The 27942-nt window shown below is 38.4% G+C and overlaps 1 protein-coding gene across 5 annotated transcripts in view; it reads right to left on the reverse strand.

Moving 5' to 3' along the window:
- Window positions 1-656: 656 nt before the first annotated feature.
- The window catches only part of WTAP (WT1 associated protein), a 40900-nt gene continuing 13614 nt past the window's right edge, over window positions 657-27942 (reverse strand). For 3 of the 5 annotated variants that reach the window (XM_030556681.1, XM_030556682.1, XM_030556680.1), the window contains 7 exons: window positions 27172-27207; window positions 27016-27071; window positions 15885-15943; window positions 13901-14028; window positions 9278-9456; window positions 4182-4336; window positions 657-2010 (listed from right to left, as the gene is read on the reverse strand). In XM_030556681.1, the coding sequence (XP_030412541.1) occupies window positions 1424-2010; window positions 4182-4336; window positions 9278-9456; window positions 13901-14028; window positions 15885-15943; window positions 27016-27071; window positions 27172-27201 (1194 nt within the window). In that variant the 5' untranslated portion in view covers window positions 27202-27207 and the 3' untranslated portion in view covers window positions 657-1423. Of the gene's footprint in view, window positions 2011-4181; window positions 4337-5258; window positions 5883-6641; window positions 9457-13900; window positions 14029-15884; window positions 15944-27015; window positions 27072-27171; window positions 27208-27942 lie in introns of those variants that run through there. The other 2 variants (XR_003999643.1, XM_030556683.1) reach the window with 2 other exon arrangements.

A 27942-nucleotide genomic window follows, 5' to 3' on the forward strand; every position in this document is an offset into this window, starting at 1 on the left:
GGCAGCAGTATTTCTCTTTTTTTGCCTCAGCTATGCACCAGCAGCATAAAACAATCAAGTAGCAGATTGATAACTTTATAAAAATGTGAATTTTATAAACGTAATTATATGGCTAAAGCACTTTGGTTCTTAACTCTAAATTAACCCTAAACCCACCAGACAAGTGAGTGCCATACCTTTTAAAATTGCTTTAATTTTAACCTTTAACTAGAAATGCATTGACACTAGATAAGTTACCTCCTTGTTTTCATACTGCCACCTTTAAATTGGTAAAGCAGATTGTGCACCACCAGAAACTCACGTGCCAAAGAATTTGTAACTAAAATACACATTTATCTGACTATATAAAGTGATTTTTAAAGCAGTTTCAGATTTGCTTTAACTCAAGGTTAAGTTAATTATAATGAAACCAGGAATAAACTATAAAAGAAGAAATTAATTCTTTGTGAATTTACACACAAGACATTTATACCTTGCTAAGAATCCGATATATGACACCATGAAGTCTGCAATATCAATTCTTCACACGATATCGTCACTTCATTTGGTGACAACAAAATGAATTTACAAGATAAGCACACCCCCAGCCCCACCTGAAATTAAACTACAAGAACTTATTTTTATTTATTCAAAACAAAATGCCACAGGTCTCAAACTTGAGTCTTCAGCATGATTTTTTTACTATGTAGATTGGTAGTGGGCAAATAACCCAACAGAAAACACGTACAATAAAAATGCAATGTATACAAATACATTATATGAAACCAATGCAGACTAAAATAAATTACATTATTAAAAGTCTTTATTTAGGTTTGGTCAGTACAGGTAAGAGAATATTGGAGTCACAGAGCAATATGCATAAACAGGATACAACAGTTCTTAAAACTGAGTAACTATGCACACAAACGTCTTAAACATTCGGCCACCTAAGGAGAAATGCACAGATGAATTGTGGAAAAAAAACTATAACACTGGAACTACTACAGGACTCCTTCAACAAGTCCATCCTTTAGTGATAAAACTACTGTACTGGGCAACCTTGGCAGTCAAACCCACAGCTAGTATGACAAATTTTGAATGTGGTGTAAATATAACAATATGAGTAAGAATGCCCTTACACAGCACAGGTTCTAGATATACACAGATTTGTACAGACATCATTTATGTTATACTCTGTGGAAATAATTTCCACTTTCAACTTCACATTAACTCATATAAAAATAACTTGAGCCTACACAAATGTCCTTTCAGCAACGTTCAACGTAATTAACTGTTAAAATTTCCAAAGTGGCAGAGGTATTGAAGCAAAAAAAACCCACAAAAAGGCAAAACTGTGACAAGTATGCACTAATTTAAACGGTTTCTGGACAGTATCCTCTCCCAATTTAAATGACACTGTATAAAAGTGTTGCAGAAAAAAATGTTACAAAACTGAACCCTGGACATTTACAGTGGAGTCCAAACCATTCTGAACATGACGAGAACCCACAGTTCTATTACCTTTCATGCTCACTGTTTTCTCTTCTTGAGGATCATGATTGGAGTCTGTGTCATTTGAGTGGTGAGTGAGTGAGTTTTCACTGCCAGTGGGAGAGTCTACACTTTCATACCCAGTACTTAGTTGGTTTATGTAGCTACAACCGCCTCTGACAGTTCTATCTTCAGAGTGGTTGGAGAGCTTATTACCATTCCCTGGAGATGCTGGGAAGTCATCTTCTGTGCCACTACCCTCCCTATAAAATCCAGGCCCAGACGTCCTCTGATGGGAAGAGCTGCCATTGCTGGGTCCATTAGCCAGACGGCTGCAGTCTTTACCCATGGCCTCTCCCTGGTCTGTAGGCTCAGAAGATGGAGTCCTGCTGGTACCTGGGGCTGAGGCCTGGGACTGCTGCTGCTGCTGGAACTGAGCCAACTGCTGGCGAGTCTCCTTCAACTGCTGCTGAAGAACTAGAATGGTACTCTGCATACCCTCTACCTCCTCATCAAGCTGGATGATGAAGTCATTCAATTCTATATAGAGAAAACACATTTGGAGCACACACTTAATAGCTCACACATCTGGACCCTAAAACAGTACATAAAAGAACCCTAAGCAGATAGAGTTATTACTAAAGGTTTGTATGCTTAAGTTCCAAACTGCCATCTACATACTTTTTCAAAAACAGGTATTGGGTGAGGGTGGGGGTTTGTGTGGAGAAATCCATTCTTGGACAAAGGGAGGGTATAGAAATACGTGCTGGGAAATAGCTCAACTCCAAGTATTAGTAGGAAAATATTCTGCAAGTGAACTTCACTTCCAGGTACACAATAGGTTAGATGCTATCATTTAAAAAAAAAAATGGGGGGGGGGGAGGAAGAAAGGGGCAAAGTACATTCTGATGCAACATATGGGCTACTTGTAGATATTCAGAATCATTAGTTTACTACTAAGTGTTTTAATTACTTTTCCTCCTTTCAGCCCTGCATAACAACTACAACAGGAGAGAGATGGATTCCAGTCTGACTGGCACATCATTAACAGAATTGTTAATCAGGTTCCAACTATAGAATTTTTAGTATGGATGTATAACAAAAGAAAGAACAGAACAGCTTGCCTCTCATAGCCTGGATTGAGATTGCAATACTGCGAGTCAGGGAAAAAAAAAAACTGTATTGGCAAATTGAGCAAGTTTGACTGGGTCAATAAGAGAAATATGGAATCCCACAGTGCAATCTTTGGTCATTTTTTACATTAAACTGCACATTAACTCAAAGATGACAAAGCAAAACATGCAGTCTATATTACTTTATTTTGATGTTTCCTAAACAAAGTATCTCGAAAAGTGAACTTTTCAGAACTCTAATTCATAGTATTTGCAGCTATAAAGAAAACATAAAGAAGAGAAAATGAATGGTCATGGGTGGAACAGAATAGAATTGTGGGCTGGTTAAGATCTCAGGCCTTTTATAATCTCACTTAAAAACATTTGACTCTGCAGGGAAGCTGCGCTCATACCCCTAATGGTTGCTTTTAAATTATTCTGAAGCTTGTAATACTGCATCATATTCAGAAGTAGATATCTGCAGAGGCAATTTTTGAAAGAACATTCGCTTCCTTTGATTCAATTACCAACTTGATAAATTTAGAAGGAAAAAAGTAACTGGAGTGATTTAACACATTAATTTGGGGAACCGAAAAAGTAGTCTTTATTTCAGTAACATATTGCAAACTGATGCCACAATTGTAAGAACGGTTTTCCCTAATTCTTCTAGGCATTCTGCCATTCTACAATGAGCTTTCTCACAAACGAAACAGATAATCCTATCTTCAAAAACAAGTGCATCATGTCACAAGCCAAAGTCAAATAAAAACTGCACAGTCCTGTTGAACATCTAGATTTCCTTTTTTGCAACTGGATTCAGGGACAATATCAGACAACTCATAAACTTTCTTTTTTAAATAAATATTTTATAAAAAAGTCTAAGGGTCACGCTCAGGACAATAAATTTAAAAAGAAATTTCCTGACCTATATTACAAACTCTGAACCGTTAAAGGCTGGAAATTTAGTGGGCTAGGAATTGTTTTTCCATTTCGGCTATGGGGAAAGTAGTTGGTTCACAGGTAGTTTCACTTGAAGGTTCAGAGGCACTAATAAATGCTGCAATATTTGGATTGTGAATACTGCAGACATTTGTGTAAACAATAGTCACTGAAATGTAAAAAGATTGCTGTGAAGATTTCTATTTATTTTAGGTATTGTTAAAAGGCTGTTTTTAGCAAATGAAGTGAGACTATAAAATATCCCATTAAAACTTGCATGAAATAATAAAAATCAAGAGTTTTAGACTTTACAGTTCAACAGTATTTGCACTCCAAAGAGTGCAATATATTGTGTTCAGACCCAAAAAGTGAAATAGTTTCATTCGTCACCTTAAAGTGACACTCACCCCAGTGTAAACAGCAAAGTTAGTCTTAATTTTTTTGTTTTAGTAATCTAAGGCAACCAGCACCACAGATAAGAATTTTTAAGGTATGTTTAACCTGACATCGTCCCTTTGATTCTGGGAAAGAAAAGAAAATAAATAAAAGTGTCTCGTGCTCAGTAACGGGAAAATTTACAATAGCCACACGACCGGTAGATTAAATAATTAAGCCAGTGCAAATGCAAGGCAACTTCCATTTTCTTAAAAAAGCCCTTACCATCCTGACTGCTTTTTAGTTCCTCACTATATTTCTTCTGTAAAGCCAGCTCTGCCTCAAGCTGTGCAATGCGTCCTTGGGACAGCTGCCTTCCAAGCTCTTGATTCTCCTGGATAAGCATTCGACACTTCGCCATTAACTTTTTGCCTGTTTGGCTGCAAAGGAAAGAGCCATCTATCACAAAATGAAGATAAAACCTTCTGTAATCTTCCTCAATTACAATTATAACAGAGATAGGAGATGTGATTTCTGCATGTCACAATTTAAGGAACATTGTGCCTCAAGGTAATTGTCATAGCAGAAAGTCTCCCTATAGTTACCACATGCTGTTCCAATGTCTGTTCATCTTCTTCTGTCGTTGTTCCGTAAAAGCGAAAGGCAAATTCTATTACTGTAAATACGAATGGCCACAATGTTTTTGATTACTGACATCTGGACTATCAAGACAATTTGGCATTTGTCCATTCTCAAAGGAAGAAAAAAAGGTTAAGTATGTGCCTGGTAATCAGACAGAGTTACAAACATTAAAAGTGCTCCTTTTCACTTTATGTACTAAAAATATTTTACTAGCTATTCAGCTTTTATTTATTTATTTATTTGTCAAGTTTGGGGAATATTGAATGTAATGATTTTTTGATCAGCTTGAAAACGTCTTACTTAATTTACCTGAATGATTAAATATTTATGTTTTCCAATTTTGACTACACTATATACACTGCTTTGTTGTTTCCCCAATAGCTACAGTAAGCTCCTCCTTTGTCTCTTTCACAGAGTGAGAGGAGATAACAGAAAATGGAGCTGAAAAACACAAAGCAGCAGAGGGATCCAGGAGCAAGTATAAGCAGCTTTTTTTTTGGTGGTTGTTGTTTTTAGTTTGACCAGATTTGAAAGTTGACAGTGTCCCTTTAAGAGTATCTGGTGATCAAAAGCCAGAAAACACCAGACCAAAAGTGTTTCATAGGGAAAAAGCAGATTTGATATTCTGCTTTTTGCAAAATCAGGAACACATGAAGATTTAAGATATACATGTTAAAACTGCAATGTAGAGCATTATAGGAACTAATATGCAAATTAATATATAGGCAATAATGTTTATTTCGTCACAAAATAAAAGTGAGAGCTAAAGCACCCTTTAACACTGTTGGTCTGCCAAAGCTAGGAAAGTAACCACAAATATTTTGCCTTCTTTGAGGTTCAGCAACATATATAATGAAGCAGTCCTCTTTTTCCACAGGAAATGAAAGCCTGGAAAAACAGAATTAATCAGGTTTGTGATTGAACGTCAGGACTTGTATTAGGGTAACAAGTCTGAGGAGGTCAGCTTGAGAGTGTATAATAAAGTTACAAGGGCAGAATGAAATTTTGCATATTAAAAAAAAAGGGGGGGGGGAGGGGGATTGCTAGTATGCTTCACAACCACAGCAAAACTGGTGCCCAGCCAAAAGTCACTTCAAATAATCTCTCAATTAGCTACTGCTTAAGCATTCAAGCTTTTAACACTTCAGGTTTTTAAAAGTTCTGCCAACTGTCCCATTTAAAGTCTTCCAACTGACTGTCCCACATCTTTCAGATGGGCTGCTCCAGAAGGAATCTGGCTGCGTAAAGTCCTGGAAGCCTGCAAATGTGTTTAATACAGCAACCTGTTCTTTATCTTGATGTGATGTCCAATGCCAAGTTCTTGAAGCTTAGAGTTGTGCTGACCTAATACAATACAAGTAATACAATTTAAGGTAAGTTTTTTCTATGGGATGCTTATTTATTCTGTGTAAACTAGGACTACTTTGGACTTAACCAATGTGACAGATATTGCAAAAGCTTTTAGGCAAATAGGCAATGATTTAGGCATTTCCAAGTTCCTGCTGCTGGTAAACTTTTATTCTGTATTTATTACCACTATAGATTTCAAAAGTTTATAATCATGTAATGTCTTCATAACAGCCATTGCCAACTGTTGCATATTTTAGTATGCACTATTAACAACCTCAGAAGCTTTGCACAATTCTAGAATGCCTGCTAATTTCTTCACGATGTCTGTTCCTGCCACAACAAACCTTTTGCTTTTATTACCGGTATAGGAATTTGCACAGTTACCTATAATGCAATTTAACTTTTCCCTCAAGATTGTCTAAACATTTTGCACTACTGAGTTTGAATAAACCTTCCTTGCATGTTGAATTACGTAATAAAGATAATACATGCAAGAATATCAAAGGCAGTAAATCTTAGAATAACTGATTAAAGTCACAGAACCAGGTTTTGCAATTGTATGTTTAACAAATTTATGTGAACATATACTATAAAACCTGTAAAAATGGAAGCAGTTAAATTTCAAAAGACTAACATCTGTAGCAGTAAGCTTTCTGTAAGTGAAGTTTCTGCTGACATTTTATTTAAACAAAAATGCGTATTATGTACTGAATGTTTAAATGGTGATTTAAATGGTTTAATAAAACCACTCACTTCTTTCCCCCTCTAAACATCTGTCAGCAAGGATAATGCTGTATGCATTTACTACAATGAAGTCCCAGGCTTGATGATAAACTTGGGCCTGCAGTGGTGTTGGAGCAGACGTGTGTTTGTTAGTTCAGAACAATTTACGATTTTGAAGGAGATCATCAACTCTTTCAAACATGAGATGAGGTGCCATGAAATAAGAGCGGTTATACACAAGGACGGGACAATAAATGGGAAACAGTTCCTAGTGAAACGATAAATGAAAATTTCTACAAACTCTTTACAGCTTGAGCAGTTTGACTCATTATCCCTTTACCGATGAAAATAAAATCATGAACCCAAATGACAAATAAAAGAGTTCCTTAAATAACTAAACAGACTAGAAATAAATTGTTGATTCCTTGCATTCTATTTCCTGCACATATCTAATGTGTATTTATATACTTGCACCATGATTAGACTCAAGTTACATAGAATTTGAATTAGGGAATATTGTTCAGTTCTCTTTTATCACTTACATTTAAACACAACAAACTCCCCACTCAAGACTACATAAAAATTAGCAAAAAAAAGATTTCTAAATACTTCTGCTTGAAATTAAGACAAAGTGGTAGGAAACATCTGTTACCTCAGTGTCATACAACACATTTTGATCCAGAGGACAGTTCTGCATCCTTTATCTAAATAAAATTAACTGATTTATAAACTCCAAGTTAACCAAGCAATCAGCATGGCTGGCTTTTTTGACTGCATATTATAGTAAATAGTAATTTCAAATTTGGTAACATATTAACAGAATTGTTCACTAATGAAAGTCTTACCTTTGTTTTGATGCTAGACCACTAAAACCTTACATAATACTGCCACAGCAAAGTAGGTTCAATATATGTATAATTTTTTTTTTAAAGTTCAAAATTTTAAGGTTTCCTTTTGATGTAAATCCATTGCTTAGGTAACAAGCCTACACACAAGCACACTACTCTCTCTCCCCCACATTAATTATCTGAAGCACACAACAGTTTGAGTGAGTTGAATTAAAATTTAAGTGATCTTAATGAAAACTGCATTTTCAACAATAAGCAGTTGTTGTCTACCCACCTGGTAGAAAACATTACCTTTCATAAAACTGAACCTGATGGATTTGGGGTTTTAGGTAGGTTTGTTTTTTTTAATTTTGTGGTTACACTGAACTTTCCAGCGTTAGAGTCATGAAATAATGCCTGATTAACTATATCTAGAACATTAAATGTTCTGATGACAAATTAATTGGCTAAAAATACATGAGCACTATACCAGTCCACATAATTTCACGTTTCTCTGCACACTTACACATCTCAAATGTCCACTCTGAGCTGTCCCATATTACTATTCTTGCAAATAACTTGGGACAACATTATAAAAAGGCATCAACAGAGTAGCAAAGCCCTTGATTGATTCCAGCCAGAAGGATGCATGCATTTATATATTTTTTTTTTTTTGAAGAATATGGTCTTCCCTCTTTCAGAGAACGAGACATCTTAAAAGTAACATTCTCGTTCATTACCTCAAAAGTTTCACAGTACAACAGTATGACCACTCATGTTCCTTAAGTTCTATATTAACAACTCTTTCAAGGCACATTTTATATAGAAGTGCAATACAAAAACAGGCATACAATGAAACAAAAAAATACCCCACACCAACACTGAGGACAGTTGTCATTATGTGTGCCTTATATATGGAGCATTTGCAAAATTGTAATTTCTGCATGGAAACATGCAGTGAAATACTTATCACAACTAGGTTTTCCTCATCATACACTCTAGTTGTGATCAAATATATTGCTTCAAACAATTTTAAACCTGCAATTAGATAGTACCTGTATTTTATACAGTCCTACTTGCGAGTTCACAGTATCATCAACCATCCAGAGAACAATCTGTTATTTAAAATCATATTGACTTACGGCTCAGTGAAACGCTATATAGCCCAAATGCTAAACAGTCAGTCAAAAGTGTACACTACCACTGATGCGATATGAAATAGCACTCTCTCATAGCTATTTAAAGCTGGTTAGCAAATAAACTCTTTAATGCAAAATTCACCTCCTTGAGTTTTGACCCAGCAGTTCAGTGAACAAGCAGGAAGTCCACAGTCTTATTGGCAAAACTGACTTACAGTGTCTCTAAGTCACTAGGCTCAAGGTTAAGAGCAAAGCACATTCCATTTTTACATTTTACTGGAATTTTACATGTTCAATTCATGATTTAAAATCTCTAGGTTCTCTCTCCTCCAAACTGTCTGTAGACACAGTGTGCCACAGACTTAAGACTTCTGTTTCTCCCTCTATTTCTTCAAATAGAACCACTTTGCACGTGTCTACATGTTCTAGAAAGGAAAAAATTTTCAGAGGTGGCCACTTCTTCAGAATAGTCCGACGCCATCAGGCCTCTGAAGCAAAGGGGGAGAAAAAAGCTGAAACACAAGGTTCATCTGGTAAGTTTTACATTAAGCATTACAAGCTGGACAGTATAAGAATGTGGCTTTTTGGCTCAAAACGTCTGAGTCTTGGTGTGGAAACGAGTACTTGGCTGTCCCACCATAGCATTCTCGCAGTGAGACTGTCAGGGAAGTCTTGACTGGGGAGTATTTGTTTTGTTTACCTATCAGGCGTAAATTTCCAGGCACTCAGTTCATTTTGGGCTTGTTCCAGTTTGTCTTTAGTCTGTTCCAGTTCACCTTTCATTTTTAGGAAAAACAAGTTGATGGCTGGGTCCACCATTGTTGATCTCAGTTGGGCAACACTAGGCTGCTGGACTTGCTTGAGGTACTGAATCTGATTCTGCATAAAACGAGAGAAAAATTGTTACTCATTTATAATTTTAAAACCTTCAATGGATTACAGAATGGCCAAAGTTAAAAAGCCACATTTTTCTGCTGATGGAGTTAACAGAAGCTCATTTTTCTTCCCTATTGTAAGTGGAAAATTCACATGCAGATAGCAGTATTAACTAAAGTATAATCAGTAGGAAAATGAACCCAGAATAGAAAAAAATACAACTCAGTTTACTTTAAACTTGAAGGTTACAAATTTTGTTCCTCTCTCCCAAATCTAATTCTTCATACCACCTCAATTTAGGTTTGCATAATAAGAGTAGCATTTAGGTTACTATAATCCTCAATTTTTGTACTGTTTGTATTCTTTTGAAAGGTGACTATAAGTAGGAAGAGTATCAAAAACACACTGAGTTTTCCCAGAGTCAAATTAGAAATTGAATAGTTTCCATATAGGTGTAATGTAGGCCAAATCAGAGTGATAACATTAATGTTGACAAATAAATAGTGGTTCTTACTATTTCCAAATTGTTTGTCTGAAATCCTCATGTGTTTTTGAACACTACAAACAGGCACCTTTGATGTGGTTTGTATTATTTGCAGTATTCTTATTTAAAAAAAATTATATATATCAAAGCTGAGATTGAAAATCTGTGTTTTGTTACTGAGTATGAAACTTAATTATCTATCTTGTTTTAAATGAATGTAAGCTATACTTCAAACAAAAGCCCTCGTTTTTTGTTGGATTTAGGTTCTCTTGCAGAATCTGCAATCCAGTAATGAAATCCTTTAGAATAATGGTTAGATTTGTATTTACCTTCAATTTACCCATTTTCCTTTAGCACATGAATTACTTATAGAACTACTGTTACTGTATTTAAATATGATTCCATTTTTGGAAGTGTGAATTCTTTCAACTTAAAAACCAGATCTTTATATATTTTACTTTAAAAAGGGGTGCTAAACAAAAGTATTTGAATTCTAAATCCATCTATTTGTTAAAATCACATCTCCTTAGCACAGGCAGAATTTGTTTATATTAAATTCAGTTTAAAATGCTTCCTAAGCCTCTCTCATGTTTCTTGATTACAGCAATAAAGTAAATTAAGAGTTTCACAGGCTGAAAGGAACAAACTTTAAAATTACACTTCTGTTTGATTTTTAACTGCTGTGGTCACTTACACACCCCAATATTGCAGGTAGGTGTGCAGGGGAAAATCCTTGTACCTAAGTAAAGTTCCACTGAAGTGAAGGCTCTGCCTGCAGGATTGAGGTTGCTTTGTATACGTGATAAAATTGTTTTTTTAGTTTATTTTGTGCATTTGACAGAACCGCATGTCCAGTTAGCTTGACTTCTCTTTGTATAGTCAGTTTATGCTATTAAAGGAGTCTTTCATATAGCAACAGGGAACAAAACACACACACACCCCCTAAAATAATAATAATCTGAATGAAAGACCACTACCATTGAAAACAGCAGTGAAGACCCAGGGGCAGATTTAGTCCCTGAAACCAGTTTAAACTCCGACTGATTAGATTTTATTTTAATTATGCAACTTTAAGATGTCCAAGTGAAACAGTGGATTTCAACCAGAATACCAGTTTTATTTTAATTGTTTACAGGTCTTTCAAACAAACTTCAACCTGTCAACCAATTTATTACAAAGCCTTTTTTCAAAGATTCTTTCCAAGAACATGTTTATTACATATTCCCCTCTATATAAACATATTATATACAAAACTACACTAAAAACATTACAGTTGCAAAGTTAAACAGTCAAAAGTTAGTGAATGCCCTGTGGTGTCATACTGTATTTTGCCATATTACCTAATCCACACAGTATATTATTTTACATAGAATGTTTCACTAAACAGGCTTCATCTTTCTACTAAAAGTGAGACCTCACTAACTTGTTTTGTTAGTCTACAAAACCCCAGCATTCAACCCATTTTTCACTTACATTTGCTCCCCCTCATATATAATGCTGCCAGTACTGTACTTTATGAAAGTACTTCACTTCCAATGTTATAAAAGCAGGTTTCTAACACCACTTAAAACATACCAAGCTTCCTCAAAGAGTGCATTGCAAAAATCAATTCTGAAAGAGTTAAAAACAAAAACACAAAAAAACCCAAAACCCTAGCCAAGAAAACCTCACAGGATTTGTCACAGGCTGGCTGTCTCTAAGGCAAACCAGGCTCAGCCCTGTCCTGACCTACCAGCTAACCCCAGCTGATGGCGATATAGCAACTTAATCAGTGACCCAGCTGCAGAGAATCAGGAAGGACTTAAATACAGCTGAGAATGCAGTACAGGGGGAGATGCTGTAGAGGAGATAGGATACTCCTGCATGCGCAGCCTAGTAGCTTGGGGCTGGTTGTGGTTAGAGAGCAGAGCTCTACTATAGAGCTAACAGCTCCTGGAAGTGGCCAGGCATCCAGGGACACTGTCTTGGGGCCAGTGTTTCAGAAGGGGAAGAGGGGCTAAGAAACCCACAGGGAGCAGAGTAGACTCTGATGGCTGAGCTGTGAGAGAGGTCTCCCTACTCCTCATAGGCCTTAAGTGAAGTGGCCGGAGTCCCTGGGGAAAGGAGGCAGTAGGGGAATCCTGGGGAAGAACCAAGAAGCTCCACAGGGGCCAGGAGAAGGGGCCAAGAAGCAGAGTACTTCGGTAGACCCTGAGAAGGCAGAAGGACCATAAATCTGAGCATTTGTTTTGGACTTTCAGTTGGACCTTTTCTTACCCCAGAAGGGGAGTGAACTTGTATGTAAGCTGGCAGGACAGCCAGGCCAAAGAAGAAGACCGAGGCCATCTCAGGGCCAAGAAAATAATAAGCCACAACCAAAGATGAGGACCCCTGGCAACACTGCATCCTCACATAAAGGAGCAGTACCCAAGGTAAGGATGCATCATTATAAGGATTTACATGATTATCAAAATGCGTAATCTCATATCTACAACTACTGGATAATTAAGTCTTTCAAGCTCAGTGGTATGCCATACACACACACTTGAATTCAACAATTGATCTATGTTCTACAGACTCATTTCAGAAAAAGTTTAATCGGACTACCTAACAAAATAAAATTTATTTCTGTATGTATTTCAAAAATCTGAACCGAAAACAACAATTTTTCTTGTAAAGAATGTTAGTCATTCATTTGTAAATAAGAGTATGGGGGAAAAGGAAAATTTTTAAAACCCTCTCCTCATTTCTTAACTCTCACAGCATGAGTAGAGGACTGTGACAATGTTTCAATAGTGGTTCTGCACCAGTGGTGTAAGCCAGATAATCTGTTCCACACTACTACTTCTGGTACCTCTGTGATCCCAAAGGAGGAGAAAGGAAGGTTGGAGAAAGGGAAGGGGGTTGTGAAACTGTTCTCAACAGAGCTTAGGTCTTTGTCCCCCATGCAAGCAGATCCTAGGAGTGCACTGTGGATGGGTGGCACACTAAACCCCTAGGATTAGGAAGCATTTTACAGTGCACGCGCTCTCTCATGAGCTGCTCACTGAAGAAACATACTTGACTAGGTAAGAAAGGTAGAGGTGATATGGAACAAACATGTAAAAAGGAGAAAATGAGAATCTCAAACAAGGAAAGAAATCCCCAGAGGCCAAATTAAAGATAGAAAAAAAAATCAGAATCAGAAAAGTGGGGGGGGGGAAGGCAGAGAAGAGTAGAAAGAAAAAAATAATATAAAAAAGAGGAGCAACGGAAGCGTAACTCTGAGGGAAAAGAAAAACTGAGCTGCTAAATTTCAAAAGAATTCTGATCAGAAAAAAAATCCAAGCCCCCTTTCCTAAAATTACTGCACTGTCTACCTAATCTGAATCGGGGGAAGGATAACAAAAAAACCAGTAACCCAACACCAATATGAATGTCAGACCAGAAGCTCCAGCATTAGACATTGATTCTTGGCGCTTAAGGATAAATTGCCATTGACTTCCAAAGTCTGCTCCCATATCCAGAGTGAAGTTATTTGACATTTATGTATTTGATAAACTATTACGGAAATGGACTCATGTAACAGGTTAGCAGCAGCAAAAGTACAGAATTGTTTATGAATGTAACAGTACTTGAATTAGTGGCACTCATCAGGAGAGGAATGTCTGCTATATATCACTACCTCGACAGAACACAAATTTGGATATAACGCAGTAAAGCAGTGCTCCGGAGGAGTGGGGCTGCACACTCCGGTGGATCAAGGCAAGTTCAATATAACGCAGTTTCACCTATAACTCAGTAAGATTTTTTTGGCTCCGGAGGACAGCGTTATATTGAGGTAGAGGTGTAGTTTAATGTAATGTATATTCTTCCATCATTAAATTACTCTTTAGATTCTGATCCTATTTTCTTCCCCACAAGATACTAACAATATGCAGTACATGCTCAGCTGAAAACACATTCCTGTAACATTAAGACATTTAATCAATATTAAATACTTACAGTACACTCTTGCATTTCCTGTTCCTTAGTTGCCAGCCTCATCACCAGGATATTCTCTCTTCGGGCAGACTCTTGCTGTTGCTGCTTCAGCTTCTCTTCAGACTCTCTCAATCCAGTTACATCATTAGCTAATAATGACAAATACAGAAAGTACAAACTTTAATAGTCTAGAAAGCTTGGCTGCTTTTAAAATAGGTTAAAGAAAAACATCTAGGTTTAGATAATGGAATTACTCTCGAGTCCATTTTAAATTTGAGAGTCCGTTAGGCAGTTTCTACTAGTCCTTTTTTGAAAACTTTCTATCATGTTAAATACCAGTAGTAGCAACTGCAATAGCAGTAGTGTAAACCAGCCACTGCCTATGCCTCTTCTTCACTAGCACTCCAACTTTGCTGCTACCGCCCAAAGAGCTGCACTGGTACTAAGGGAGGGCAAGGTCTTCAGAAAGAAACCAGTACAGGTGAGGAGTGTGCATTCTCAGCAATAGTGCTCATTTTCTAAGCAGCACTGTTTTTAGATAATACTCAAGCTGGAATGTCAAAACCCCATGGTCACACTTTGCCATTACAAAAACTTCAGAGATGGCAATCCAATCACATTTAAAAGTTTCATTCCAACCAAACATACCATGTTAAAACATTTATATTAGATATGTTGGAAATGGAAGTTGGGGATTCAATTTTTGTTTCTACTGACATTGTAACAGAACTTTTGCCAATGTCTGGCTTCAATGGAAGCACCATCAGACACCAGATATAACCTTTTTGTTTTGCTCATAGCATTTATCAACTAAAATGACAAGATGTAGAACTGCTATTTAGTAATGTTATTTTAAACGACTTGAGCTCTCAATGCACACAATGGAAAAGTTTAAAACTAGCTTTAGGGACAATTTAAGATAAAACTATTGTTTGTTTAAAATCTGTACTAGTTTTAGTCACTGACTATTAGTGCTGGTACTACTGCTCCTGCACCTGAACATGGCAGGAGCATTAGAGTGAAAGTTACATATCCAATCCATTTAATGCATTTCTACAGGGCTAGAGTGGCTCCAGCACAGAGGGAAACCTATGGTATAAACTCATTTCAGTTTGTGGTTTTGTACATGCAACAAGCAGCATGAAACCAATTAGATGTCAGTCTCTCAAAGCAAGCGTGATAAAGACAGGTTGAAAGAGAGAGCAAAGCCACCATGAAGAGCAGTGGTACAAAGAATTCAAGATTTGAAAGCTGGGAGAAAAGACTAGGTGGTAAATCAATTATTTTAGCTGCCAGTCCAGTTAGTGACAGATAACTAGAATTGGTAACTCAGCTACCCCTAAAACACACCCATTCATCCAATCTTGGGGTGGGTGGAAATCTCTCCTCTTCTCTTTCAAAAGATAATAGCTACAGTTAAAGAACAGCTGGTGAATATTCAAAAGGAGTAAATTAAGATACATGACATATACAAGACTTAACTGGCGATTCATTTTAGACCGCTTCCCCTAACCAAAAATCCCTTCACTTCTCATCCTATAATGGTTTTGTAAAACAGTCTCTCTTTCACAGGATAATATGATGGGCCTGAATGGCCCAGACTGCCAAAGTGTCTTAAAAGCGGCATGTATTTCTCTTCCCCTCCTGGGTCTGGACACACCTGCTAATTTTAAATGTGCCCAAACAAAAACAGACCATTTACTGATAGATGAAGGCGGCACTGGAAGACCTTCAACAGAAGACAACTGACTGAATGTAAGGGGGGCGGGGGGAAAGAGTGAGAGGAAGTGGTGGGGGAAGAGACAGAATCTGCTCTAGAGGATGCAGGTCTTGTGACCTATACTAAGCCATCCTGGCCAGTGTACCAGCCAGGTAGCCAACCCCTTCTGTCCAGATTATTATTCCCTACTGCAATTTTTTTTTTAAACAAGGCATATAAATCACTTGACACTGTATTTAAACAGAATTGTGTAACATTTATGACTTTGAAAGTGGACTAACTTACAATTAAGATCTGTGTATTTGCCCTCCAGAGCCTGTACATACGCTTCATATTGCTTCCACCTATTGAGTGAGGAAAAACAAACATTTCTGAACCTTGATTCATTAGACTGAGGCATCTTTGTTTAAACACTAACATAATACACATTTCTACTATAACCAGAATAGATCACAAGGGAAACATGCAGGTATATACACATTAGATCCTCTATATGCTAGTTAAAAAGATGGGGGGGAGGGGATGTGACTTTCAACCATAAAAGTCACGTTTAATTCTGCTTCTGAACTAAAGGATGGAAAAAAATCACTACTTTCTAAAAGTGACATACTAGAAGTCTTAGAAGGTTGTTCATGTTATTCTGGACAAAACTTTGGACCATTCATGTTTACTATTTAGCCATGAATATATGGAACACTTTACTTGTTTGTTTAAATATTATTGTGTTCCCAAATGCAAAAACTATCAAACAAAATAAAAAGAAAAAAGACACGCACAACATACAAGCAGATTTAGACAGTCAAAATAAATAAAGGTGTGACGTTGGGAAGTTTTCTTGGCTTGTTCAAGCCAGGGTTGTCTTCTGAAAATCCAATGAATGGGAGACAAATAGTTAAGTTATTGGCACAGAAGCAGTTTGCCATCTTTTGGATACTCTAGCCACAGAATACTATCCATTTATTCAAGAAGAGACTCTAGATTTACACCATTCTGATGCAAACAAAATGGGGGGGGAGGGGGGAAGAGAAGAGAGAGAATGGCATTTGGGCATCCAGGTCAAAATCTTAACAAGGGAAAAAAATAGATTACTAAATAAAACTACCTAGATTTTCAAAGCAATGAGCTCCCATCTGACTTAATAGCGGACTTCAAGAGGTCTTTATCAAATGGAAAGGTATACAATAAGACTAATGTTTTCGTAATGACCATGAGACACCACAACTTCTGAATTTCACTTAAATAAGACCATTCTTGCAATCATTCCTTGCCTAAAGAGATTTTTCCATTTGTTTAAAGGTCTGAAAAAAGTCTAATTTGAGAAAATTCAGTTACAGTGAATTGTCAAAATAAAATCTTTACGAGAGCACCTGACTCCTAGGAATAACATGTATGCACCCAGTAAATATTTCTGTTAAAAGTTGCTATCTCCTAATTTATAGGAGCATTTTCAGTCTGTTCTATTTGATGGCCAGCTTTTCATTCAAGATTTCCTTTGGAATTTCTACTAATTTCTCACACTTAAAACATCAAGAACAAAATTACTCACCTTAAATTATTATTTCTTGGAAAATACCATACAGGATTCATTCTGGGGTCTTGTGCCCACTATACCTTTATGAAATTATAATATAATAATTGGAGATATGCCTATCTCCTAGAACTGGAAGGGACCTTGAAAGGTCATCAAGTCCAGCCCCCTGCCTTCACTAGTGGGACCAAATACTGATTTTTGCCCTGGATCCCTAAGTGGCCCCCTCAAGGATTGAACTCAACCCTGGGTTTAGCAGGCCAATGCTCAAACCACTGAGCTATCCCCCCCTTCCCTTGGCTCTTAAACTATGTGGGTGGTTGGTTTGTTTGTTGGGGGGGGGGGGGGGGGGCTCTACCACTCCTGTAGTTTAACAAAGTCTGAATACCAAGCTTGCTCCAGCCTAATTTTTCAAGAGGCTTCAAAATACTCTAGCTTGTTCCTTGCAAGAAACCACCAGTTTACATGCAAACTGACAACCCGTGTGTTAATTTCACAACTGCTCTACTATAACAGTGTTAGGCACATCTTAACATTCAAACTCTGTGGCAGATAGTTTGCATTCACAACTGCTGACAATTTTGTAGGCTCCTACCAAAACTTCAGGAGTTGGGAAACCTCCTTGAGAACCCTATACCTACTAAACTTGGAAGCGAACAGCAATCTAAAACAACACTCTTAACTTGCCGCAAGTGGTCTAATAATCTCATACCAACCCAGACAAATGTGATTTCTCTTTTCTGTTTGGATGACCAGGACCAATCCCAGGAGACTGAAGGCACATCTTCATGGGCAACATTAAAATACTGCCATAGTAGCACTTTAACATGGCTTGTGTAGTTGCAGCACAGTATTGGAAGGTTTTACCAGCGCTCTTATTTAAAAAACAAAACAAAAAAAAAAAAACCATCACAACCCTCCAGGAGGGACGTGGCTCCCAGCGCTGGTTCACTGTCTATACTGGCATGTTACAGTGCTGAAACTTGCAGGGGTGGGGGGGGACAGGTGTTTTTTCACACCCCATAGCAAGGAAGTTGAAGTACTCTAAAGTGCCAGTGTAGACAAGCTGTAAGAGTTTTGCTTCAGATGTTCACTCAGTTTCAGAAAGCTTTGCTCCAGAAAGCATGGTGTTCCCCAACCAGGTCTCCCAACTCTTCGTCTTGGAAGTACTATAGATTCTGCTAATAGCAATTCTGATATTAGCAACTTCCAGTTAATAACAATGTTGACAGGAACCAATCCCATCCCATTAACACAACGTTAAGGGGATTCTGATATTGGCAAATACATGCTGTTTTGTTTTGTTTTTTAAAATTGCCACCTGAAGCCAGGGAAGGAAGTGCGAGGACATGCCTTCCCTGCCTGCATCTGGGGCATAGTTGATCCCAGTGCTTCCTGCTGGGGCTGCAGTGTGGCACACCCATCTGTACATAGGGACCACCCAGGAGGTATAGGGCTGCAGGCTGAGATGGGAGATTGTGGGCAGGGGGTTACAGCCTAGATGTCAATCACATGGTACCTCTCTCCTTGCATTCTCCAAGTTGTGCCCTGCCAGGGAACTACATACAGGCAAAGAAGCACTTGGATGTGCTTATCCCCAACCCCAGAGAGCACAGGGAGAGGTACAGTGCAGCCCCACTGGCTCCCAGTCCCCTTGCTCCCCACAGAAAGCCCTGGCACATGGGCTGCAGCCTCTCTCCCCTGCTACCCTGCCTGCAAGATTTTCTAGGGGCTGCAACCCTTTGTTTCCTCCCTTGGCTGTTGATTCAGAAACCTGCCTTCCGCTTAGCACCTTGGTTGCCAGTAAAAAGGTACTATTTGGCAGTTGCTAATAAGTGGAATCTACTGATCTACTGTGTAAACAGACTCAAGGGAACCTTTTATTACACACAATTAACCTTCATATGTCAGACAGCTCATATAGAAAGTTCCTTTCTTGACCAGTCAAAAAGGAACTAGCTCAAATGTTCGAGCCTCTGAGGTACCTGGGGTTGGAATGTTCTGAGTAGGGAAAAGCTCTGCCACACAGCCAACCTACAGGTGCCACAGATGGGCAAAAATCTGAAGAGCCAGGAGGGCATAATATCCAGGAGTGAAAATCCTACACTGAGGTTATTTACTGTGCTTTAACTCCTGCCTTTGACATATGTTCCTATAATAGCATCTATTCCATAACCCCAGAGAAAACTCATCTGCAATAGGCACTGCAGTGAAATGCTACTTCCTGAAACGTTAAACTTGAGATGGAACAGCGCATTTAATAGGTGTTCACTAACAGCACTTTTTCATGAAAATTGATGGTTTAAAGGCTAGGAAGACTGACAGTTACTAGGAACCTGGCTTAAAGTGCAGTTTTACTGAGAAGTATGACTAAAAATACCACATTCTTATTCAACAGATCTCTTTTATATAATAGCTGTCTGTATTTGCCTGTTTTCATGACAAGTTACTACTTGCTGTCCCTGTTAATACAGAGCAAAGCTAGAAAAATGAGCTGGATTCTGTTTTCATACATCAAGTATTTGTATTACAGCGGTACTTAAAGGCTTCAACAGTTATCAGGGCCAAATTGTCCTAAGGACAGTACAAACTCCATTAAGAATCCTTGCCATTACGGAGTTTACAATCTAAACAGACATGATAGACAAATGGGTGGTAGGGGAAACAGGTTACCCAAGCTCACACAGTGAGTCAGTGACAGAACTGGGGAAAAAAACCTTGATTCCCAACGCAGCACCTTATCCACTAGACAAATGGCACAAGTACCCTCTGAGGAGGGTTTGACAGATTTTAAGGCTAATAGTCAATATAACTTAATCCAGCGGTTCTCAAACTTTTTATATGGGCAACCCCTTTCAGACAGCAAACCACTAAGTGAGACCACCATCTCTCCCATATAAATTAAATATTTTATTTATTTTACATGTTAAAATGAATTTACCTTTTCTCACCACTTTTAAATTAAGACTTCAATAAAAATGTTTCATTGCTATAAGCAGAAGGTTTTTTTTTTTTTTAAATAGGTAGTTTAATTGGGGGGGGACAGACAACCAGGGGGGAGCGCTTTGTCCATCACTTTTCATGCCAGACATTAGCACAGACTTCAGAGAGACTTGCCAGCTAGCTGGAAGGCTGTGAAATGTGGCATTAACAAATACACCTCTACACGCTGTCCTCGGGAACCAAAAAACCTTACCACATTATATCAAACTTGCTTTGATCCGCTGGAGGGCGCAGCCCCCCCCCCCACTTTACTGCATTATATCAAGGTAGAGGTATATCACTTTTCACAGCAGACTTCCTAGTGCCCTATTGCCATTCTTACTTCTGTGCTGCTGCTGGTTGCAGGTGCTGCCTCAAGAGCTGGGCAGCTGGAGAGCAGCGACTGCTGGCTGGGCACCCAGCTCTGAAGACAGTGCCACCACCAACAGCAGTGCAGAACTGCAGAAGTTACGGGCATTGCCATCCCTATCATGCCACCTTTACTGCTGCATAATGCTTGGCCTTCGTGCTGGGGGGGAGGGGGGAGAAGGGGACTTTAGGCCACACAAGCTCTCCTCCTCCCCAGTACCACCCTGACTGTTAAATTACAAAATTACTTTTTTGGAGGGCTGATCTCAGTGTTTTGATAGGTCTAGTTTAGTGCAGCTTTTCAGCAGCTGAACAAATCAAGCCCTTTAATGTTGCTCCACCTTTAGTGTCAAGATGGCAAACCTGCATGCATATTACAATCCCCAGAGCCCAATTTCCTTAAACTGGTGATAGAACAAAGATTTCTGCATTATATGCTTAGAACATTTTTTGAAGTAAATACACTACATTGAAGTGGAAAGGTGTGTGTAATTTTCCAAAACACTAGATTTCAATTATATAAAGCAGTTGCTCTCTGCTTTGAGAACCTCCTGATCTGCATAAACACATTGAATAGAATTCCACCCAATAATTCCTCCACTGATCTTAACTTTTGTGGAAGCTAGAGGGGTGGTGTGTGTGTGTGTGTGTGTGTGTGTGTGTGTGTGTGTGTGTGTGTGTGTGTGTGTGTGTGTGTGTGTTTTTTAAAAGATGTCAAACTCAGATGCAAAGAGTTCAAGTGAAGAGGACCTACCACACCTGATAATCTGTTCCAATATTTCATTATGCTCTCTGTTAGCCTGCATCTTATTTCCCCATCTGATCCAGTCATTGGATCTTCTTATGACTAAGATTAATGTGCTCTCTAGCCATCAGGATCTTCTCCCTGTATAGGTCTTCAAATAAAGACTGGATGCCTCTCCTAAAGATATGCTTTAGTGAAACATGTTACTGAGCTCAATACAGGAATAACTAGGTGAAATTCTGTGGCCTATGTTATACAAGAGGTCAGACTACGCCAGGGTTTCTCAAACTTCATTGCACTGCAACCCCCCATCTGACAACCAAAATTACTATGTGACCCTGGGAAAGGAGACCAAAGTCATGCCCCACCACCCCAGGCAGGGGAGGCCAAAGCCCTGCCATCCTAGGGGGTGCCACAACTTGAAGGCATCAGCTCTCAGCCCCAGCAAGTCTCATGCAGTCTGGTGACCCCATTAAAATGGGGTTATGTGCCACTTTGGGGTCCTGACCCACAGTTTGAGAGCGACTGGACTAGATGATTTAATGAGATCAGAGATATCGAATTATAGATTTTATTAAAGGGACTTAATAGACTGAGGTCCTTCAGTCTCTCATTGAAACACGTTTGAGACCTGAAACCTTTTCATGTTTTTAAACAAATTTTTCAACATCCTGCTTTAAAAAGTGTACTGTAAAAACCTCTGGCATTTCTTCTTGTTGCTTTCCACAGCCTGCAAGCATAACTTATCTTAAACGATTGACACTACAGCCCATACTACCTCACTAGGCTTCCTACTGGTTTTAATACATAAATTAAGAGGGGTAACAAAATTATGCACAATAGTCATCCAGGTAGGGGAGTAATTTGTTCCATACAATCTTTGGGGCTCTCATTCCTTTCTCATCGGTAGGTTCAATGGCAAACACACACTTTATGGGCTTCAATACTGTTAACTGATATTTCCAGAAAAAGTAGCATTGACATCTAATTTTAATCCACTACTAGGAGTGGAACCACCACAGCTGACACTATTCCCACGGTTTAAAAATAATAACTGGGGTCAAGGAGATTACTACTTTTGGTTCTGCCAGAACTGTTCTATCACAACCTTCAACCACCATTCCCCAAAAAACTTGACTTGGGCAGAGCAATAGTTGAGAACAAGGATGAAGTTTTAAGCAACATCCTACCCTTTTTGGAGTTGCTCATCAATGCCTTCCCTTCAACAATAGCCTAGCATACCCCCACTTGCCTTTATTAGACAAGTTATGGAATGAATCTGTAGGGTTGTATCCTGCAGGGCCCTCAGAATCTATGTCCAATCTGTCAAAGCTCAAGTAGGAAAGATGGTGCCAATCACGCATGGTTTTGTCAAGTGGTTTTATCTGCAAGTAATTTTAAGTCATTCAAAATAATAAACCTGTGACTGTTGCTAGATTAAAACAGCCTCAGTTAGCCAGGCTGTTCATCTTCTGGAAAGGGGCTGCTGATCAGAACTTTGAGGATGCTATGATGAAGATACTTTCTTTCTCCTGTACAGCGAGGAGTTTTCAAAATCTGTGCTGCAATTGTTCAGCCTTAGAACAGGACTTCTCTGAGCAGCCTCCCTTTGCATGTTCCACTTCAGGTGTGCATGCACCCTACGTGCCTTTAATCTGAGATTTTTGGTAGCGGTGCCTCTTCGGCCCATGGGCGTACACTAGACTTCCTCACGCCCATATGGAGGAGAAACAGAACTGTGCCCAAGAGGGCAAACCATCGCCCTTCATTACTTCTCAACTGTCCTGCAACAGAGCATATAGCGTGTGCCTGCTTCAGGTTGACATTGTTTCCTTTTACTTTATAGCTCTAATTTTGTTTTAGGATTTTTCTCCATCAAACCCCTCATTTCTATTCTCCCCCTCTTCCCCACCTCCTCCCATCAAGAGGCTCTGCTCAGGGGTTGTCATCAGTGTGGTATACCAGGGTCCCTGGGACTCTAGCACTGCCTCACATGCTTGGAATCTGTTGCAGATAGCAAATGACATTCATAGTGCATCCACTGTCTGGGAGAAACATACATAGCTGAAAAGCATACCAAAGCTCCAACTTGAGCATCAGTTCACAGTTTCCAAACACTCTGTTCTGGTATTCACCTCCAGGCAGTCAGATGCTGCTGTTGACACAGCAGTCTTAACAGTTTTAGATCAAGCTCTGAAGCTTGCTCCTCTTTCCAGGAATGCTGCTCTGGAGTCTTGAGTGGAGCACCAATAGGGACACTACTCAAAGAGGGGGGTTACTTACCTTGTACATTAAGTTCTTAGAGATGTGTCCCCCTATGGCTGCTCCAGTACCCACCCTCCTTCTGCAGGACTTTATGGTGGAAAAGGAACCAAGAGTGTTTCACCCAAACAGCTTTGTATCTCCTTGGTTCAATGTCTAGAGCACATGCTGAAAAGAGACTGCCACAAAAATAAAACACTCCCAAAGATACTCCACCTCAGGTGTGCATGTATCTCTAGGGAAAGCCTCAGATACTCCAGTTACTGTACAGGTAAGTAATCTCTCCTTCCACTACTACAGAGAAGTGAACTAGATTACTTTCTACTAGTAAAGTGAATTAGAACACCACAGTGACCTGTGAATATTAAAGTCAAGAAAGTGGTGTTTTGGAATTACTATATCAACAGTAGATAAGAGGTTAACATAATATCCTACCAGACCATCAACAATTCTGTCCACACACTCACTAAATTCATCCTCAGAAGCCCAAAGGATTCCATCAATCTTCAAAAAGGCCCTTCAGTGACAGTACAATTTCACTGAAGTCTGTTAAAAATTCAGTTTCAAAACATTTGTGAACAAGTCAAGCAGACCATCCCTTTTCATGACACAATGGTATTGTTTGCCCATTTTAGTATTGCGCACACAAGCTTGGGGGTTATAAGCTTTTATCTGTTTGCCCAAATCTATTGTAGAAATTTCAACAATCCCAACAGAGCCTTTCAAAACTGTAAAAGGAATCGGTTCACACAATTTGTTTACTCTAAGCAGGATGGAGAATAAAATGTTGCTGTGTGTGTGTATTGCTATTAAAAAAACACATAGTCCAGGCTAGTGAAATGGTAGACTGACAGATTTGTTTTGCACTTTGTAGGGAAGAGACATCTAAGGGTTATCTTGATTGTTTTGAACTGCTGGCAAAAAAGTAATTTTTCCACGGTGGAGATATTAAGATGGAGGATCAAGGAGGGAATTAAGGGATTAAATTAGAATTTGAAGCTAACACCTGTTTAAATTATGAGTTTAAAATCTTGCTAAAAGTAGAATTTTATAAATTGTCACTTCAAATGTAAACAAACATTTTAATCTTGTGAATATTAGAGCACATTTGTTTTTCTGGATTATTTACCCCCATTACATTTTTACTGACTAGTTACTTAATATGCTTTCCACTCTGTCAGTCACTCCTTTTTATCACAGCGTCTCCTCATTTGCTTTATCAGTACAGGCTGTTAGAAATGAGACATGTAATAGAATTCCAATCTCTGAAAAGCTTAAACTAGAAATCTGAAACCTGAAGTCTAGATGACACTACTAGAAGGAAAGGAGTGGGTGCAGGAGGTAAATGGAAGTTCACTGCAGTGAAATATTATTAAAAAAAAAAAATCTGCTGCAGATCAGTGTGCCCATGAGATTCCCAGAAGCCCTTTGTAATTCTGTCTGTTCTGGTAGCTCACCTTCACATTTTTCTTTTCTCTTTTTACCAGTTATATTTAGTACAGAACAGTCAAAAGGAGAATGAATAAGCACGTGATTGCTGACACATTTGCACCCTCATGCAGGTCACAAGTGGTTTACATACATGCTCTACAGAAGCCATTTGTAGAGTGGGAACAGTGTTAGGAATGACGTGGGGGCAAGCAAAGCAGATTTAAAGGCAGGATTCCATGATAAATGTTGGAACCATAGTCTTCTCTTCAGCAGTCTGTATAAGCAAGGGGATGTCATTTCTATAGTAGTTAGCTACTAGATAAAAGGGGTGGAGGGGAGAGGGAGAGACAAAAGCTGCTGTCATGCAGTGCTATAATGAATTTGGGGTCCCCTACGTGTAGCAAGAGCTATTTTAAAAAAGAACTCACGTAACCAGTTTGAAATAAGTTGGAAAAAGACAGTTTGTTGTGGAATTTCAAGTTAATATTTCTTTACTCACTGATGTAACCAGTGCCAGGATGTGAAGTCTCCTTAATGTGTACATCTTTTACACATTAGAAAACAGCAAAACATTACCCACAAACGCACTGATTATCTGTGTGCAACATATATAGATAGGAAGATTCCCACAGAAGATACTGAAACATTTTAAGTTGTCAAAATATATAACCAAGGAAAGTAAGTCTATGCAATCTCTACATACTAGATATGTAAACATGAATACAGCCAGTTAGTAAATATTCTAGTATCTGGCCGGGGGGGAGGGGGAAAGTGGTGTCCCAACATATATAAACATTCATACTTGAAGGTTGAGACACAACACTTATGTATATTCCTGTGTCCAAAGGAAACTCTGAAATAATTTGCCATCTAACAGTGAGGTACAGGCTTGGAAAAAAAAAAAAACACTGGATGAAGGCCATACAATAGACCAGGTGGTTGTGGTGGGATGCAGTCACCAGCAAGGTTCAGCAGTAACAGCCTCGTGAAAAACCCAACCCTACCACTTCCAGCTGCTTGAAGGGGGGAGGGTATTCCAACCCAGGATGAATTCCCTTAATTAGGGCTGATCTACATACAATATCTGCAATGATTTAACTACAAATTGTTTTTTAAATCTATTTACTTAAATGTTTATCCCTGTATTGACACACAATCCCAACTGCGTGGACATAGTTAAATTTGTTTACAACTGGACTGTGCTCATCACAGGGCCTGACACTGGAATAAATGAACAGATTTAAATTAGACTGTTGTAACTTTTACAATTACAAAAATAACTTGTTCTCAGATTCTGGCTAATATTTGACCAATCTGAAATACTCCAACTTAAAGGCTCCCTCTTCCCCATATAGTCAGTCTCTTCTGCTCTCTCCAGTTGGATTTTGATGTTCCCTCCGTTGAACAGTTTCAGTGTATTTGTTCCAAACAGCTTTCCATAACAGTAGAGAAAAAACAAGATTGTCAGTTTCAGTGCTGGCTAAAGAACTCCCCATGGCAGTAGTGAAATGGATGAATTTTGCCAGTTTCACTCAGCTGTTACTTGGGAAAAATGTTAAGAAGCTGCATCAGTTTATATTTGATCCACATTCAAGAGATCTTTATGGGGTATGAAGACTGCCAGAAATTTGTTTTTGAATAAAAAGCTTGAATTACATAGTTACTAGCTGCTTAACTCTCCCTACTCACCAATACTAATATGCTATTTACAATTAAAGTGGTTTTTTTTTTTTTTTTGAAACCCTGATAACTCCAAGGACACATTTACAGATACTGACAAATGCTTTCAAGTGTGACTAGTGATTTCAGGTGCCTCAGTTCTGGGTATTTAAGTTTAGATACCTTTTAAAGAGGCCTGATTTTCAGAGGGTGGAGAGCAGCAATATGAGAAATCAAATCCTTTTAATATGTTTCAAGTTGGACACGAAAACATCAAATCACTTTGAAAATCTTGGTCATTGTCAACTATCAAATTATGCTACATGGTGTGCTTTACAAAAAGCAGTTTGGACAGAGTGGTACATTTCCCATTAGGATTTGAGAGAAGTCCCATTTTAAAAGTTTTTGTTTATACAGTAGTAACCCATTTATTACTTTACCTTAGGATCAGTTCATCTCTACCCAAAACCTTAAAGTCTGTTTCACTAAGGCGAACCTACAAAGCAAAACAAAACAAACAAAAAAAAACAACAATTTAACTGTTTGTCACTGCTACCAACAAAACAAGGGAAAAAAGTGAACAATTTCAACCTTACCTTCTTTGGGAGAGGTTCTTCATTAGTCATTGTGAACTGAGGAAGAAAAAACAAATATTACTTAGTCTGATTTGGTCCAGTTAGGGAGTTCAGAAAGTTAGCTCATCTTTGCATTCCCAGCCTTGATTTAAAAAAAAAAACAAAAACAAAAACAAAAAAAAACCCAATCCAAGAGTGAGGTCACATGCTGAAGTACACAACATCTGTTTGTTAACAAGCCACCATTACCATGCTAGTCACTCTTCCAGCACAAACATCAGGAGGTAGAATTCAAGTAACATTTTATTTTGGTGATACTATTGACAATGGTATTAATAATGTTTTTACTGTGACTAACAAAAGAATGGTCTGTCAAGACAATTTTCAATTTTAAGTGTTTATTCTCATTTCTATTTTCACACGCGTAGTAAGAAAACTCTACATAGACACTTACATATTTAAGCAAACATCTATAAATTTTGCTATTAACCCTGGTGAGAACTTCCAGAGAATACTCTTCCAGTGAATACTTATTTCTGCCATACATATGCAGTTTACTCTCCTAGTGAGACCGTTTGTAACTTTACTCTGTAGTACTGCTACCAATGTTTATGAAACGCAACGTCCTCAGAAGAAGCCTCTCTAACAGGTCATGCCTTGTAGCAACAGGTAATGACAGGCATAACAAAACCTAATGGGCAAAGGTCAAATACCGTAAGAGACAATGGAAAAATCAGCACCAAACCAGAGGATCACTTACTTAAAACTTTTTAGTTGGTTATAGTGTTAGAA

The sequence above is a fragment of the Gopherus evgoodei genome, chromosome 3, assembly GCF_007399415.2.
Source record: "Gopherus evgoodei ecotype Sinaloan lineage chromosome 3, rGopEvg1_v1.p, whole genome shotgun sequence".
NCBI classification, from domain to species: Eukaryota; Metazoa; Chordata; order Testudines; family Testudinidae; genus Gopherus; species Gopherus evgoodei.